This window comes from Sinocyclocheilus rhinocerous, unplaced genomic scaffold (genome assembly GCF_001515625.1).
Source record: "Sinocyclocheilus rhinocerous isolate Xijiao unplaced genomic scaffold, SAMN03320098_v1.1 scaffold5110, whole genome shotgun sequence".
Lineage (NCBI taxonomy): Eukaryota > Metazoa > Chordata > Actinopteri > Cypriniformes > Cyprinidae > Sinocyclocheilus > Sinocyclocheilus rhinocerous.
Window position 1 is genome coordinate 13,079 of NW_015658994.1, and position 18,036 is coordinate 31,114.

An 18,036-nucleotide genomic window follows, 5' to 3' on the forward strand; every position below is an offset into this window, starting at 1 on the left:
GATTTGAGAGTTTAGTCTTTGCAACTTTACAGATCTTCTTTATGCACCAATAGCTTGTAACACTCCAAAGAGAAAGGAAAAATTGAAATCGCATCATATGACCCCTTTAACATGGAAAAAGACAAGTGATTATACACTATCATTCAAAAAGTGACTGTAAAGACATTTATAATATTAAAAAATCAAGTAAATTCTGTTCTTTGAACTTTCTGTTCATCAAAGAAACTTGAAAAAAATTAAGCAGCACAGCTGTTTTCAACATTGATAATAATAAGAAATGTTTCCTGAGGACCAAATCAGCACATCAGATTGATTTCTGAAGGATCATGTGACACTGAAAACTAGAGTAATGGTTGCTGAATATTCATCTTTGCCATCTCAGAAATAAATTATATTTAAAAAATATAATAAAATAGAAAACAGTTTTTTACATTGTAATTTGTAATAACATATAAGTTTTTACTATATTTTTGATCACGTAAGTACAGCAAAAAAGCTTTAACTTTTGAACAGTAGTGTACTTAACATTATACTGGATGGTGATTATATATTTTTTTACATTTTATATAATTCCTGTTTTTCAGGGCTAGGGGGCGCTTTAGGTTACATGCTAGGAGGGCTGGACTGGACCAATACCTTCCTAGGTCGAGCTTTTAAGGCCCAAGAGCAGGTCCTCTTTTTCTTTGCTGCCATCATCTTTATCATTTCTACAACGCTTCATCTTTTCAGCATTAATGAGCGTCTATATAGCCCGAACCAGCAAGGGGTACTTAAGGATGAGGATGAAGAAAGGCCACCTCCTGTCCAGCTCTATGGCAGCTTTCCATCTACTCATCTCATACCTCAACTAGAACTGATCCCGGAAGAGAAGCTATTTTCAGCCCATGAGGATGATCGCTCTGAGTGGGATGTTTCAATAGACTTTCTAAACGACTTGGTGCGGAGTAAAAGTGACTCAGTTTTAGCCATGCCAGATTCTACAGTAGAGCTTAACCCAGACTTGGACTTGGATCGCGATGGGCAGTTTCTGTGCAACATCAAACCTACTTTATTCCAAGACTTTCAGGGTCTACAAGAGGATGGAACAACATTGGATTCCCACAACACTAGCCATCCAGGTCAGTGCACTGACCATCACTTACAGAATTGTGATAGCAATGGGGAAAATATCTGTGGAGCTGCCAAAACTGGAAATGGAAGCTTTGCTGTTTCTGGAAATCCAATAAATGGAGCAGCGAATGCAACCAATCAACCAGGCAAAGTCGGTTTACGCCCATCTGTCACCTCAATGCGTTGCCGCCACCCTTCCTTCTACCGCCAGCCCTCTTTCACTTTCTCTTATCAATGGCGAAGGCGCTACGGCAACATGGCTGGGCCGATCAAATCTTCGCGAAGCCTGAATGACATCGACAAAATCGATAGACGGCATGAATGGCGGAAGTTGCAGCCAAGTCGCATTTCTGCATCCCGCAGAGATGAAGAGGATGAAGAGAGCAAGGATGGGGATAGTGGTACGACGGTCAAACTGCTCTGGTTGTCCATGTTGAAGATGCCACCCCAGCTCTGGCGTCTGTGTGTATGTCACTTGCTCTCCTGGTTCTCCATGATTGCACAAGCTGTGTTCTACACAGACTTCATGGGCCAGGTCATCTTTGAAGGAGACCCGACTGTAAGTTCCTTATTCTGTCCTGTAATTAAAATATTAAATAAAAACTATAGATTTAATTATAAGGAAATTAGAATTAAATCAACAATTTTTTGTAAAACTAAAAAATCACTGTGATAATCAGTATCAGCATTTTTTGGTATTTGGTATATTCTAATCAAAATACCACATAATTACCCTACCAAATTTTTATACCAACAAGGTATTCGTTTTGGTCTACAATGCATGCCATTTACATTTCTGTATATGGAGAGTCAGTGTGATTCAGGCTTTACTGTATGCAATACTGAATATACATGATATCCTATTTATATTTTTCAAAACCAGGCTGCTGCTAACTCCACTGCCCTGCAGAACTACAGTAAAGGTGTGCAGATGGGCTGCTGGGGGCTTGTGATCTATGCGGCTACAGCTGCGCTCTGCTCAGGTGTGTGTTACGTTCATGTGTTGTATTTGGTTAGAGCGTGGTTAATGATGAGGATTACATATTTGTTTTTCCAGTAGTGTGATCAGGTTTCAGTTCTGTAGTTGGACACTCACATGACCAAGTTATGGAATAAGCTGATTTTTTCAGGGTGTGATAGTCCTTCTACATTTTTGTCTTGAATCTGTCGTTTCCTTCAGAATGTTATTTTCTTATTTTTATATTGTATTTGTATTGTAATTTTTAAGAAAAAAATTAACTTTAACTCATTGCTGATTATAACAACCAGTTTGTGTACAATTTCTATATCAGTGCACATTTAGAAAATTATTCAAATCAAATAATCAGAAGCGTTTTTTACAGATGTGCTCCAAAGGATCTTAAACAACTACGACCTAAGCATAAAAATCATCTACATGTTGGGGACTCTAGGCTATACTGTGGGCACAGCCATCATGTCCATCTTTCCAAATATATATGTTGCTATGGTGATGATAAGCACCATGGGAATCATTTCTATGAGCATGTCATACTGCCCTTATGCTCTTCTGGGACAGTACCATGAAATCAAAGAGGTATGTATCATTTCATTAACTCGTGTAACCAAATATATGATGTTACCAATAATACAAACTAAAGTTTGTCAAAAGTTCAAAAGTTTGGTATTTGGATTTGCCTTTGTTTGATCAAAACAGTAATATTGTGAAATAATGCTATTTAAAATAACTTTACTATTTTAAAATGTAATTTATTCCTGTGATGGCTGAATAGTTGAGTCTTTAGTGTCACATGATCCAACAGAAAACCTTCTAATACGTTGATTTGGTGCTCAAATATTATTTTCCATTTTGAAAACAATTGTGCTGCTTAATATTTTTGTGCAAGCTGTAATACATTTTTTTCAGGTTTCTTTGATAAGTATAGTGATCAAAAGAACAGCTTTTATGTTCTTATGTCCCCCCCCCATCCTGACACTTTGAAGGGTAGTATGTATATATCTGGATATAGATCTGGAAGCTGTTCCAGAATTCATTTTCACAACAAGTAACACTTGATTTGTGGCAGCAGTTTTCCTCACAGCAGCAGTGCTCTCAATCAGTGTCTTTCATCTTTCTTTTACATTGTCACAGTACATTCATCACAGCCCTGGAAACTCACGGCGAGGCTTTGGCATCGACTGCGCCATCCTGACGTGTCAGGTGTACATCTCTCAGATTTTGGTGGCGTCGGCTCTCGGTGCAATCGTAGATGCTGTCGGTACGGTGAGAGTGATCCCCATGGTGGCAGCAGGAGGTGCCTTTCTTGGTTTCCTTGCTGCGGCTTTCCTCGTCATCTATCCTGATACACTTGATGATGAAGATGATGACGACGATGAAGATGGGCAGGGCCTAAGTTCTGTTCAGTCAGAGGCAGCGTCCAGTAACAGTACAGAGAAACTCAGTGTTTCAAAGTCAATGCCAAGGAACAGTTCCTGCAAGCTAGGAGTTGAATCCACAGTTTGAGTGTTAGAACTTAAAATAGTTTGAGTTATTAAAGTACAAATCGCAGAATGCACAAGCAAGAGGGTCATTGTCTATCATTCATACACTCCCTCATATGCTGAATGTAATTCTGTGGCTATGGTACAGAGACAAACCTATTTGAGTCAAATATGTGATTTCTGAGATTATTTCTCAAGCTATTTATTATTTGTGGCCAAAATGTCCGTTGTCTGCACAAAAGTATGTTTCAGTTTTGATTTAGATTTTTTTATAACCAGGTTTACATCACTACATTTGAAAACATTGTTTCACATTCTAATACTTTTTCTACACATTTTATCATTTCACTTTACAAATCAACATTTGCATTCCAGATGTAAGTTTGCATTTTTTTTAGACTGATTTTTTATCAGTGTTAAAATGTGTCTGATTATCATTGTATTTCCCATCTCAGCCTCATATCATAAGAAACAATCAAGGGAAAGTTGAAAGGCTGCTGCTTCTGAGCTCAAAACGCTCACTTCTGTTTAGACTTCATCTATGCACAATGCCAAATATTTTTTCTAATGATCCTAGACTTTGAGCAAGACATTGGTTTTGAGAGTTGCCTTTAGTTAGTAAACTTGATTTTCTTAAGTACACTATTTTAAGGTATGAAGAGCATGGAAGAGCTGTGACACCGAGTAAGGAAATGGCTTTGCTGTACAGCAGTGATTGGTTTGTGAAATGAAGAAGTGTGTTTAGCTGTCATGGCAATTTTTACTTGGTTTCAGCCTCCATTGTAAGTGATGACTCTCCAATAGTGGCAGTATTTTTTCATAGTCAAATTCATAATACTGTTCCAGTACTGTTGTATAGTTATTATACACAAGTTATTGAGCTTGTTTCTTGTTCAAGAAGACAGGCCAAATATTTCCTTTACTAGTCAGTCACAGAACCCCACTGGCTAAGTGTATGCTCATAAATGTAGATTAGATACATTGCTGGAAGTGTGACATCTGTACAGAGGTCAGTAGGCTGGCGTTGTATCCTATTTTATCAATCCGAAAGTTTTTATTTGTGTGTGTGTGTGTGTGTGCGCGCGCGCAAGGTGAACACTTTTTATAATTTTTTTTGTATATGTGGTACTGTTGTGACTTTTTAGTGTTTGAACCAAATTGAAAGTTTATACTGGTTCCAGGTGTTTTTGTTTTGAATTTGTGTGAAGTTTCGATAAAGATCAAGTTTTACACTTTTCCCTGTTTGAACGCTTGTTTGTTTTAAACTAGCACAATGTGGTTGAATCTGAAATGTATTATGGTTGTTGACTATCCGTATCGCGCACTCTAGTGTGGTGTCGCGGCCATCGACCACTAGGTGGCGCGAGTACTTAATGAGATACCGGGTGATACATAAATAGATGCACGAACTGAAGGAAGGCCTGTATTTAAAGGGGTCATATGATGCTGCTAAAAAGAACATTATTTTGTGTATTTGGTGTAATGAAATAGCGTGAGGAACGGACGGAGGGCTGGAGTGAGCAGAGGCGGCGGATTCGACGAAGGAGTGTCCGGCGGGCTTGCGGCAACCACTCCAAAGAGAAAGGAAAAATTGAAATCGCATCATATGACCCCTTTAAGGAAAAATTCAATTCGATCTTAAAAACGCTACATTATTACCGTCAAGTTACATTGAACGATTTCTGCAATGTTTGACAGAAGCGTTTCCATGAGAAATCAGTTGTATTTACAGAGTGGATTCTTTACAAAATGTCATTGACACTTCATAAATAAGGCAAAAGGGCTTCGCTTGATGATATTTTTATAACTATTATTTCAGCAAATAATCAGTGAAAGGAGATGCTTAACCTTCAGAAAATGTTCAGGGCACCAAACTAGTTTTTTTCTTGCTAGTTAGATAATAATTTATCAAATAATATCTAATATTTCTCACAACAAAACAGGATCGCTTTTACATTTATTCATTTCGTAGACACTTTTATACAAGGCGACAAATGAGGAGAAACACCAGAAGCGATTTATCTTAAGAAGGCAATAACATGCTAATATAAAGTTTCGACATTGTCAGAATATTATAAACTAGAAAAAGCATAGGGAAAAAAATATTTTTAAATTGGTATAGCCTACAGTTAAAGGGATAGTTCAAAATTTAAATTCTGCCATCATTTAGGTACGCACCTTCAAGTTGTTTGTAACCTGTATGAGTTTCTTTCTTCTGTTAAACACAAAAGAAGAAATTTTGAAGAATGTTGGCAACCAAACAGTATGGGGGGGGATTACGACTTGAACAACTTGAGGGTGTGTAAATGATGACAGGCCTTTAATTTTTGGGTGAACTTTCAGTTATCAGTGTTTTCTTGAATATATTGTCAGTCAGGTATTCGGCAGCTCGGACAGATTTTGGAAGATAATTCCACCAAGAGGGAACAGTGAACGAAAACATTCTGGAAAGATTTTGATGCCCTTCTGTGATGGTACCACGAATCTCCGCTCATTTTCCGACAGCAGGCTCCCGGAGGGGATGTAAAATCGTGAGAGAGGAGGTAGGATGGTTTAAAGTAATGGGTCACAGAGGAGTACATTGGAATATCCAAACAATGGTTTTAATACATTTGTATTTTCCAGAGAGGTTTGCTCTGCTTTACCTTTACCGCATGTATTATGTTGTCATTTTAAAGGTAGCACTGGCCGTTGAGAACATGTAGTGCCTGTTGACTGTAGAGCGCATGCGCAGATCACTGCTTCAGCAGCTTGTGTAGTGTATCCCTTTCTTTTGTCTCAACCTGTCCCGTGCGTAATTTCACTTTCATAATACCGGTGATCGACAAAGGTGCGTGCATTCTTATCTTTACAGCAAAGATGGGCATTTATTTACAGGGTTAGAATATAAACTTTAAGAAAAACTTTACAATGTTATCGCCTTATATTAAAACTTTAAGATTATTTATCTGTTCATTGAAAACGTCAGCTAGCCTACTCGTCGAGTTTTTTGCAGTTATTCCTATTAGGGTAAATATTTAAATTATTACAGTTATCATCCTTGAATTATCAAAAGTATTAATAAAGTTAGGCAAAATAAAAGCAGTGACTCATTATCTGAAGTTGAATACATATTGAATGTTTCCGCTGACTACAGTAAAATATTCAAATGTTCTTTTTGCTATTCACTTACAGCTCCTTTTGTTACAGTTTTTATATATATATATTTAGTTTGGCTTGCACATAATTATATTTTTACAATGTGTTGCATGATGTTTAATTTGTGGATAGAATACGTGTCTAAAATAATAACGTAAATAATAATAATGTCCCACCCTGGTTATTCACGTATTCTAGCCTAAGCTCTTCAGAAAGAATTTTTTTTTTTAGAAATTTTACTCTTGCAACACACACATGAGTCAAATTTAACCCAGGAACTTCCCAGAGCAGGAAAACGAGATTAGTGGCACATCTTTTTATCTGTGGTTTCCGGGGTGTCTGTGTAATAATAACTTTCTTTGTTTCCACAACCATGCCGTTGTGTTGCTGTTGTGTTATTCCTGACTTGTTAATGTGTATATATATCTTAATATTGCATCTTTAAAGTTGATCACATATACTCTACAGTGTTAAGCAAAAATGTTTTACTTCTTTTAGATTTCAGTTCTCAACCCAGGAGCTACAAATAAGAGATTTCTGAATCAAATTAATATGTGTATTTTCTTCACTGATCTCTCTGTTCACAGATCTTATGAGGAGTGCCAATCCTGTTGATTATCAATGGCAGACGGTCTGCCTTCAGGATTACTGGAAGCATGTGTCGTTGTGGGACCTGCAAATGATAAACTGAAGGAGCTCTCCCAGGTAAAATAATTTCCTTCTGCGAGTTTTTGTTAAACTGTTATGAGGTGTAAGGCACTGCCTTTACAACAGCGGATCTCTTTATTTAAAAACAACGTATGCATCAAACATGATGGGACAGGTCTAGAGCTATAGACTATATTCTGATGGAATCCCTGATTTGGTTGCATTTTGTTTTCAGTTTGAAGTTTACCCTTTATTCAAAAGATAAAGTCTGTTTTTTATATGAAATATTTCTTTCTTTTTTTTTATTCGTAGAGGTTCATAGGAGCAGTTTGTTTGTGAAAGGTGCCAAGGTTCATGAAATTATTTCATTTTGTTTTATTTTATTTGATCTTTTTTATTTTTTTATTTTTTATTTATTTATTGCATCTAAAAAAGGGAATATTGCTTTAAAAAAAATGGTTTAAAATGATGTTTATATTCTCATCAGATTAAGTCATGTCAGTGGTCTTGAAAAAGCATTGTGTCTTTGCTGCAGGTGAATGAAAGTCCTTTACCGCTGTTCGATCCTGAGGTTCTGCAGGTCCATACACCTCCGTTTGTGTCTAAAGAGAGTCTCAGTGAACCAGCCGTGAGAAACCTCAGCCAGACCCAGCAACAGCGCTTCTTCATTAAGAAGAAAAATGATAGGCCTGTTATTAAGGCTGGAAACCCCAAAGAAGAAACCATAGAGGATGTTAGTGTTCCCAAAGACCTGGATCTGGTGGCTCTGCCACAACTCTGCTTTCCAGGTGAAACTAATTTATGTGCAAAAGCTTGACTGGTTGTTGAATCATGTCAGTGCATCTGCTGCAACCCTGTTCCATGCAGATCTTTATACATTACACAGTGTAATACTTCAGAAACTGTATAAAATCGCTATAGAATTCATGCCAAAGGTCAGCACACCGCAGTATAAAGAGCACAATAATAAAGGTTTTAACTGACTCTATAAAGAGCAATGCTGTAAATGTTAAATACTGTAGTTCAGTTCACAGTAGCTGTAATGTTAGTTTAGAATGATTAGATTAGACTAACATTCATTTCTTTCTTTTAAATCAGGTGGACTTCAGATAACTAATGAGCAAAAGGATGAACAATTTCACTTCCTAGTCTTCACTGACGTGTTTGGAAACCAGTCTCATGGAGTAGTTCTCCAGTACTGTAGATCAATACAGGTCAGATTCTTTTTTTATATTACCTGATATTAACCTCTCATTATGGTTGTGTATTGACAGATCACCTGTGCTGAACTTCACCTGCTGTGCTTGAATTAGCAAAAATGTTAAAAAATGAAGGCAAAATTAAGTTGTGTATGTTTCTGCTAACAGTGCAAATTTTGAGACCTATAATATGCAAATATTGAATATGCAAATATTCTCTTTTCTATTGAATATTAGGCAATTGATTTACAGTTTTTTTTCTTACTGTTGCATGCTGTGGGTCGAATATGTGTTTAAAATAGTAACATTTTAATATGTCTTATTTGGTTATTCAAAGTAGAACATAGGTCATGTTAGGACAAATGACATATTAGGACAAAGTAGGATGTCTTATGCACCAGAATCATGAATTCCATCACATTACATAGCTCTGTTCAATCATGTTTCATACATATATACAGTAGGCTAAACACACACACACACACACACACACACACACACACAGACGCTCATATGAATATCATTGGTTTAAGGTCACAAAATAAAACTAATACCATTGATTAATGAAATTGAAATTGTGATTGGGAGTACTTTCCAAACTATATGGTGGTGTTCAGTTGATACTGTTTTGATTAAGGCACTGACATATTCAAACTTTTTGTTTTAAACCCTGTTATACAGGAAGGAATGCAGAATGGACACCGGTCCTTGTACAAGTCTCCACAACTCTACATTGCTTATGCAATATGTGTTATATCAAAACACCCATATTACAATGCTCTCAAGGACTGTCTGTCTTGGTAAGATTCAAGACATTTATTCACATGTATTGAAAAACAAGAAAATATTTGGGAAACAGAGGAGAATAAAATATATAACAAGAGGCTTATCAGCAGTACTAGATTCTGCTATTCTGTCTTCATAAAATACTCAGTTTGTCTATCCTATAAGAAACACACCGATAACACATTTATTTGCATTAGTTGAATTATTGTGAACAAACAGAGCTTGTTTTGATATCACTTCAGAGCCACAGTATTTACACTTTTCAGAGAATTCAACCTACAAATGCCTGTCATAGTTGTCTTTGTATATTAAACCGATATAGGAGAAAGCATTTTAACATCCAAAATGACACACACCACCTTTTCTTCCATTTCCTGAGTTTTCACTCTCCCATCCGCAGCCTCTTAGGTCAGCTCAAAATCTGTCAAATGACTGATATGGAAGAGCAAGTGAAGGAGTTTTCTGCTAAACTGTCTCTAGTCCCAGTGCCTCCTCCTGGCCAGCTGTATGTGGTGGGTTCTTTTAGACATCTAAAGTTTAGCAAAGTCAGAGATCTGAAATAAAATTGTAATTGTGTAAAAAAAGTCTATGATATAGAATAACGTGAAAACAAAATGCATAATACATGTGAAGTATATTTACATTATTTTTCATGTCAGGTGTTCACCTTAAGACCTCTGACGATTGTCCTTCCGTCAAGAGAAGATAAAAATCATCCTGTTATTGACCTGGACTTACATCTTCCGTTCTTCTGCTTCAAGTCCAGAGAGCTGCTGCAGGTCTCAAACATAAATGCTTATGACTTAATATGGAAACAACAATAATTGAGGGGTTTTCTTTGTTAGCGGTTTGAGTGAACACAGACGGTCTGGAAATCACAACCAGTCAATTTTAGATTAAAAAAAATGGACGAATTGTTTTGATTAAACAAAAATGTTACTGAACGTTTTGGTCCACATCACATTGAAAAAAATGTTTTATGTCTCTGTTCCCCTGCAGATCATAGCCAGTATACTCACAGAGCAGCGTATGGTGTTCTTTTCCTCAGACTGGGCCAAACTGACCCTGATCATAGAGTGTTTCATGCTGTATATTTGGCCCTTGCACTGGCAGCACCCACTGGTGCCTATACTGTCCCAACAGATGCTTGACTTTGTTATGGCACCGACTACCTTCCTCATGGGATGCCACATCAGCCACTATGAGGACGTTGCCAAGGTAAAGCCTAAATAATGGTCCCTATTAACTCATTCTGCTGTTCTTTAGTTCAGGGTTTTTCAAATTGGGGTCCACGATGGGGTGATAGAGGGACTGGGGAAGTCTGAGTGGAGAAAAAGCTTTTGATGATTTCTATTGATGAAATTTTTATTCTGTATTAAAATGTAACTTAATACAAAACATTCATATATTTTATAATAATTCATTATATTTGATAATTTCTTTTGGCATTAGTACAATACCAAAGCTATTATAATAATAAAATTCAAGTATTTAATTTTGACAAACTGTTAATTTTACATTTTAAAATTAATTAAGTTTAAGTTGTATTTTTAATATTACGATTAATATTTTCCACACAGTATAATTGTGTATTTATAGATGCCTTTATATTTAAGGAACATAATTTTCCTTTGCAATTTTTGAAAACCTGACATTTGAAAACCCCTCATAAATTGTATAAAATTGATTTATTTATTTATCTCAATTAAAACTGTCTCTAGTTAACTTTAATAAATTCATGATTTTTTCTTAAAGCGGTCATATGATGCTGCTAAAAAGAACATTATTTTGTGTATTTGGTGTAATGAAATTGTAATGTGAGCCATTTTAGGTAGTCGTGGCTGACTCTTAACTTTTATAAAGAATATCTCTTTGGATTTGAGACTTTAGTCTTTGCAACTTTACAGATCTTCTTTATGCACCAAGAGCTTGTAACACTCCAAAGAGAAAGGAAAAATTGAAATCGCATCATATGACCCCTTTAAATCAACAGCGTGTCAACTTCTGTGATTTGTGATCTGTGAAATCATTGTCTGTTTATCAGTTAACAGATGACCTGATTCTGATCAATATTGATGAGGGAACCGTGTCCTGCTCTGGCTGTCATTATGTTGAGGTCCCAGACATCCCACAGGCAGCTGCTCAGCGTTTCAAGTGTCGGTAAGAAACATTTAACCATTAAATGCAGTCTTGCTAACGCTAAGAATCTTTATTCTATTGGAGCAATCAAAATATACAAGATATTAATAAACTCACATTATCAGACCCAGCTGGGGAGACCAGGGGCCTGCACAATGATGGTAGTTGAACAAACTCAGGCTTACAGGATTGGTTTCAAGTTGACAAATCCAAACAATCCAATCAGGCTTTGTTGGTACCATGATGCTGATCATCAACTTTCTCTCTCACCTCGACTTTGATCCTTCACTAATCCTCCACTCCATTCATGTGTAATGGATTTAAGGGCACAACAATTATAGAAATAATGGCGCAATCTAAACTGAAATCTAAACCAGTTTCATTGTATAGGCCCCAGGTCCCATTATATGTTCGTAATGTATTCGGTCATGTATTTGTCAGAATTGTAATTGGTTTGCTGGATCTTCATGTAGAAGGAAAGGTCTTCAATTACACTATGACTTGGAAGTGGTTCATCAGAGAATATGTAGCAGTCTTTATGAGCTGCGGATGCAGAGAAGACACTGGCAACACAGGCTCAATTTGGACATACAAAACATCACCCTGGAGCTCATCGTTAACATGTTTAGGTCAGTAAGAGCCTGTGCAGAACACTAGAACTGACTTTTGAACTAACTCAATTTGAATCTTCTATACATGTGTAATTAAAATAATGCTTCTTTTTCCAGAGATGTCAGTGATAACCTTAATCACGAACACAGAGTATTTAACACTGATGAGTTTCTGAAGACCAGGGAGCCAGGCGACCAACCATTTTATAAAAAGGTGGCTTTCCATTTAATAATATGTCTGGTCTTCAACCTTTCGAAATAGAATAGTATGACTGATGGCTTTTTATTCATGACAGGTCTTGGAAACACACATTTTCCACTCCTTCTTGAAAGAACGTTTGAATGGAAAAGGAGATAAATTTACCCAAATGGAGCTTAGTACTCAGACAGAAGACCAAAAGTAAGTTGAAGCTGTGTTGTCTTTTTCGTTCAAAATTCCTCACCAAGTTGTATAGAATAACAGATTTTACACATCAATAATGCAAATGTTTAGTAATGTTTGTAAGCATTAAATCGATTAAAAGTGACAGTAAATACATGTATAATGTAAAAAAAAAGATTTCTATTTCAAATATATGCTGTTCTTTTGTTTAATAATTTGTGATTAAATTCTGTAGATTGTGTAGATCAATGGATTACTCTCGCAGACCCACCATAAAGGAAATAGTTTTGCGAAATGTTTCTTTAGAGAGCGGTTTGAGTAAACGTCTGGGCTCAAGTCTCCCTGACCTGGACAACAAGAAACACCTGAGTCTCCTCAAACAGATGTCTCCAACTAAGATCATTCCTGAAAAGCGTAAGAGAACTGCTCAGTTTTGTATTTAGATTATTGTAATATATTTATGTTACTGATCATCTTTATGAAATTCTTTATCCCAAAAGCTATGAATACTCCAGTCAGGCCAGTCAAGATCTTCCAGCTCCCAGATTTCCCTTCTCTCTTGAACTACCCCAATGTACTCCATTACTTTGGAGATCTTATCCTCCAGCTGAACAAAGCCATATCAGCCACCCCACCTGATGATTCCTCCCTGCTAGCAAGATATTTTTACCTGCGCGGCCTCATCAACATGCTGAGCTCTAAGCGATTGGATGCCCTCGGCGACTTCCAGAACCTCTACAAAACAGATATTGAGATTTTTCCTGGAGAGCTGGTGAAGACGCTGATGGACTCTCTGCAGATAGAGGAGAGAGTCCAGGTAGAGAAAAGATCTGAGCTCAAACGGCTCATCTGTCAGATGAAGAACAATGAAAAAAGCGAGCATGTGGAATCAGACTATCACGTGAAGAAGTTTGAGCTGCCCAAGACCCCCATGCAGCTGAAGGAGTTTGTGATGTGCACTCAGCAATCTGGTATTGTGCGGGACATGGCCACTTCACAGAGATTGTTTGAAGCTCTCATTGTCGGTAAGTTTGAGCTGTAGTGTGTCATTGTATAAAACCATTATGGGTGCGCAATATATTTGTACCATACCAGTTAATAATAGAGATAGAATTTTTAAATAGAGATAGAATATTTAATTTATTGGTAATCGTCAGTATTTGCTGTCTTCTACAGCTCATTTAAAGTTTATATTTAATGTTTAGCAAACCTCTATTAATGAATATTAATTTTCAAACTGTACAATTCTAATACTTTTAAAAATGTATAATCTATAAATGATATTTTTAATGTATTTAGACAAAAGTAAGCAATGAAAATAAATACAAATATAAAATAAATATTAATAAAAAATCTGAAAAATACAATAAAAATATTCTGCTATTTATTGTGATATTATGTCAAATATTGTGTTATAATATGTTGGTTCTTCTCAGGTGGGCCGAAGCATATTCATCCAGAGATGTTCAAAGTGTTTTATACCTTCTGGAAACAGGCCGAGGCAGAAGCACAGGACATTGACCTGCCTGCTGAGGTCCTGGAATGCCTAGACAACAATGAGTGTGTGTACAAGCTGTCCAGCTCTGTGAAGACCAGTTATGGTGCAGGTAAAATTGCCATGACTCAGAAGAGGCTCTTTCTGCTGACAGGCAGACGTGGATATGTTGAGATTACCAAGTTTAGGGACATTGAGGTTTGTGAGTCTTCTTTATACCTGTAATATTACTTTTAAAATGAGAAATTAGTGTTTGTGGTAACCGTATGAATCCTGTGAACCCAGGAAGTAAACATCTCCGTTGCCCCGCTTTTGAGGATCCCATCTCTAAAGATCAAGAACAGCTTAAGGAAAGAAATATTCGAGGCTAATTTAAAATCTGAGTGTGAACTGTGGAACCTGATGGTCAAGGAGATGTGGGCTGGGAGAATGATGGCAGACAACCATAAGGTAATGTTCACCTGTAAAACTGGAATCAAAACATGAAATATAAAATGAAAATGGCCGAGAACAATTGTTTTTCTATTTGAATACATTTTAAAATGTTATTTATTCCTGTTATGGCAAAGCTGAATTTTTAGTAGCCATTACTCCAGTCTTCAGTGTAACGTGTTCCTTCAGAAATCATTCTAATATTCAGATTTGTTGCTGAAGAAAATGTACTTATTATTATCAATGTTGAAAACCATTTTGCTGCTTAATTTTGTGGATACATTTTTTTTCAGGATACCTTGTTGAATATATAGTTCAGAAAAGTATCTTTTATTTGAAATATAATTTTTGTAACTATGTAAAAGCCTATCACTTTTGCTCAATTTATTTGTCCTTGTTAAATAAAAGTATTAATTAATTTAACAAAAAATCTTACTGACCCCATGCTTTTGACTGGTAGGGTATAAACATTTCAGGGTAAAATATATAAGGTATTAGAGATTCAAATAATTAAAATGATCTTTTGAAAACTTGATGAACAAGGACATTATACTTTTTTTTTTAAAAAGATAAAAAATTAATTTATATTGGTTCATAAATATGTCTTGCAGCAAATAGAAAACTGTTACCAAAGGAATTTGCGGCCATTCAGTGTTTCTAACGGTAACAGGGTGTTTAGGGTGTCTGTCAAAATAATGCAAGTTTTGACAATCACATACATGCTTTGATATGCCCTACTGGTTCATTCCCATTTCCTGCCATTAGACAAACGTCCTTCACTAGGTGTAAATTGTTCAATGTGTTGTTTTTTTTATTAAGGATTCAAGTTTGTTTCTCTTTCCTTGTTTGAGGAGATGAATGTTATTCCTTTTCCAGATCATTGCATGTTTAAACTACAAATTCACAAAATACTTTAATTTGTGTTCTGTGATCTCTTGTGTTTATCAGGACCCCCAGTGTGTGCAGCAGGCACTGACCAATGTCCTGCTTATGGATGCAGTGGTGGCCTGTTTAAAGACACAGAAGGCTATTTGTGCTGCCTCCAAACTGGCCTATTTTGAAAAGCAGCGAAAAGGTGTGTCTCACTCCCTACCTGTAAGAACAACTGTATGATGAAGACAAGACAGTTGTGTTAAAGTCTCTTGTCTTCATTCCCACAGTCCCCATGATCATCCCCAGACCCACAGCAGAGACTCTGAAACACAAGATCAATCCGTCCCAGAACATGACGCACCCTCAGTCTGTCGATGTCTTGCTCTACACTCCAGGTCTGCATGCAGGAGGTTTTGGTGAAATAGATCAGATATGTTAATGGTCCCGGTTTGTCCTGTCTAATCTGTCCCCATGAGATTTGTCACATTATTTCAGTTTAAATATCCGTCAGGTTATTACACACATTATTTCAGACTGAAAAGTTAATCATACTGGACAAAGCTACATACTACATGAATTGAGCATATGCATGTTATCAAATGAAACTTTTTCAGTGGCATGTAAATGTGTACAATTCTTGGCCTGTTTGTTCTGGCAGTGTCACATGACAATTCCAATGGTGCTGAATTGTTCAGTTAGCATTTGTAAAACTGCTGAGCAGGAACAAGGGCAGCAGTGAGGAGATTTGATCTAAATGCTATTCCAGATACTCCCCCCTTAAAAAGCCTTCAGATAACCCATATTTAAGCCTCGACTTGGAGGATGTAGCAAATTAAATTGAATTATGTAGTCAAGGAATGCTGCAATGCCTGATAGTGTGCTTAGAGTATATTTGTTTATCAGTTTAAATTATTATTTTTTATTATTTTATAAATGAAAGGATTGGTTTGGATTTATATTTTGGAAAACACGTAAATGAGAATGTGGAGCTTTTTTTTCAGTTATAAATATAAACTTTATTTGTGTAAGAAACTGTGTTTGTGTAAGATTTATATAAACTGTGCTTGTGTAAGATTTAATGCTAAATAACTCTTTTTAACTTCTTCCAGGCCAGTTAACTTTCCCGGACAGAGATGTGGATGGAAACCCTACGCTCTGGTGTGCTCTCAGCTGTGGGAAAGTGGTTGTGTTTGATGCTGTCAGTTGGTCCCTGATGCAAAACTGTATTCATTTAGGAGAATCTCGACTGGTAAGATGCTGCTGTTTGACTTTAAGATTTAATATATTGATATATTTTAATATATTGATTTAATATATTGAAGATGATAGAAAAGTAATTGATATCAGCAATATCAGATGTTTTATTTAAGTAATCTATTTAGTGACTCTGCAGTCGTTGAGAATGTGTTGTTCAAGTAACGGGGACCTATAAGGGACCTCAGTAAATTGTGTATGATTCCACCTTGTGGATTGGAGCACCTTGCCATCTTGTTGCAGCTTTGTTTTCCAGTGTCTTATACTTCTGGCTTTAGTTTTTGGATCTGTGGAAGAGTGAAAATTAAAGTCTAAATCTCAAAGCAGTTTTCACACAGCAGTCTTTTTTTTTTTTTTTGGTGCCCAGAACTGCATGATGGGATTGGACCAGAAGCAAGTGTGGATTGGTTCTCAGGACTCCGTCATTTACATAATTAACACACGCAGTATGCTGTGTCATAAACAGCTGACTGAGCACCGTGGAGAGGTCACAGACTTTGCCCTGGAGAAACTGAATCCTGAGAACAGATCAGGGTGAGTATTGGACAGTAACATCATTCACTGGGTCTATATCCTGGCTGAGGTTGGATTAGACTGACTGCATTGTGATAATGCTTATTAATATTAAAATATATATATATTGTTTCTGTTTTAAATAAAGGCTGTTCTTTTGAACTTTTGAAATGCTATTCATTCTCAAACACTTAAATCAGCATATTAGAATGATTTCTGAAGGATCATGTGACACTGGAATAATGACTGCTGAAACTTCAGCTTTGCAATCATAGGAATAAATTACTTAAAATAAAAAAACAGTTATTTAAAATGTAAAATATTCAACAATATTACTGTATTTTTCATTAAATAGATGAAGCTTTGGTGAGCGTAAGAGACTTCTTTCAGAAACGTTAAAAGATCTCAACAACCCCAGACTTTTGAACAGTAGTGTAATGTCTTTTTGTTTGTTTGAGGATGTCATTTGCGTGATTTCACATCAGATGAAATGAGAGCATTATAGCACACTAAAACCTGATCTTTATAAAAAAAAAAAACAACAACAACGTGGTCTCCTCTTTCTCTTTCTCTAGGTCTGGATTGGTTGTAATGGTGGGTCAGGCCTCAGTAAGGTTGTGGGGAAGATCTTTGTGTTGGACTCTGAGAGCCTGAAGGTTGAGAAGGAGCTTGAGGCCCATGAAGATACAGTTCAAGCTCTCTTCTCAGCAGAGGACCGATACATACTCAGCGGCTCTGCAAAAAGTGATGGCAAAATCGCCATCTGGAGAGTAGATTAAGCAAGCTGACACAACATGATTTTAAGTTTTTAAGGTATCAGCTTCATAAACAGGGGCATCATGATCTGTGACATGCAAGTAGTTACTCAGTGCTCACAGCACAGGGGAAGAAATGTAATCACACAATTGCCCTTTAAAAGTGCTCTGTAATCCCATCAGGCTTTGGTGAGCAGAGCTGTTTATACTGGTTTTGATTAGAGTTAGCCAATGATGGCAC

At 36.5% G+C, this 18,036-nt stretch overlaps 2 protein-coding genes across 3 annotated transcripts in view; both read left to right on the forward strand.

Annotated features, from left to right (window-relative positions):
• Nucleotides 1-4,662, forward strand: part of LOC107723109 (solute carrier family 45 member 4-like) — a 12,252-nt gene extending 7,590 nt beyond the window's left edge. For both annotated transcript variants that reach the window (XM_016531623.1, XM_016531622.1), the window contains exons 5-8: nt 585-1,669; nt 1,994-2,093; nt 2,454-2,665; nt 3,221-4,662. In XM_016531623.1, coding sequence (XP_016387109.1) covers nt 585-1,669; nt 1,994-2,093; nt 2,454-2,665; nt 3,221-3,592 — 1,769 coding nt within the window. In that variant the 3' untranslated portion in view covers nt 3,593-4,662. The remainder of the gene's footprint in view (nt 1-584; nt 1,670-1,993; nt 2,094-2,453; nt 2,666-3,220) is intronic.
• A 2,667-nt stretch (nt 4,663-7,329) lies between these two features.
• On the forward strand, nt 7,330-17,819 carry LOC107723100 (DENN domain-containing protein 3-like). The gene is made up of 20 exons (XM_016531617.1): nt 7,330-7,413; nt 7,892-8,144; nt 8,455-8,570; nt 9,249-9,355; nt 9,742-9,853; nt 10,001-10,120; nt 10,341-10,559; nt 11,386-11,501; nt 11,954-12,109; nt 12,209-12,305; nt 12,388-12,491; nt 12,709-12,908; nt 12,974-13,498; nt 13,910-14,166; nt 14,254-14,418; nt 15,349-15,475; nt 15,561-15,668; nt 16,383-16,522; nt 16,895-17,061; nt 17,690-17,819. Exons 1-20 carry the CDS (start codon nt 7,330-7,332, stop codon nt 17,817-17,819), a joined length of 3,303 nt encoding a protein of 1,100 aa, XP_016387103.1.
• Nucleotides 17,820-18,036: the final 217 nt, after the last annotated feature.

What these genes read in the sequence shown, in the direction of transcription:
- LOC107723100 (XM_016531617.1), top strand. Translation starts at nt 7,330, where the DNA reads ATGGCAGACGGTCTGCCTTCAGGATTACTGGAAGCATGTGTCGTTGTG. An exon ending in GTTTGAAGCTCTCATTGTCG is followed by an intron (nt 13,499 to 13,909) that starts GTAAGTTTGAGC and finishes GGTTCTTCTCAG; the next exon opens with GTGGGCCGAAGCATATTCAT. An exon ending in ATTTAGGAGAATCTCGACTG is followed by an intron (nt 16,523 to 16,894) that starts GTAAGATGCTGC and finishes TTTGGTGCCCAG; the next exon opens with AACTGCATGATGGGATTGGA.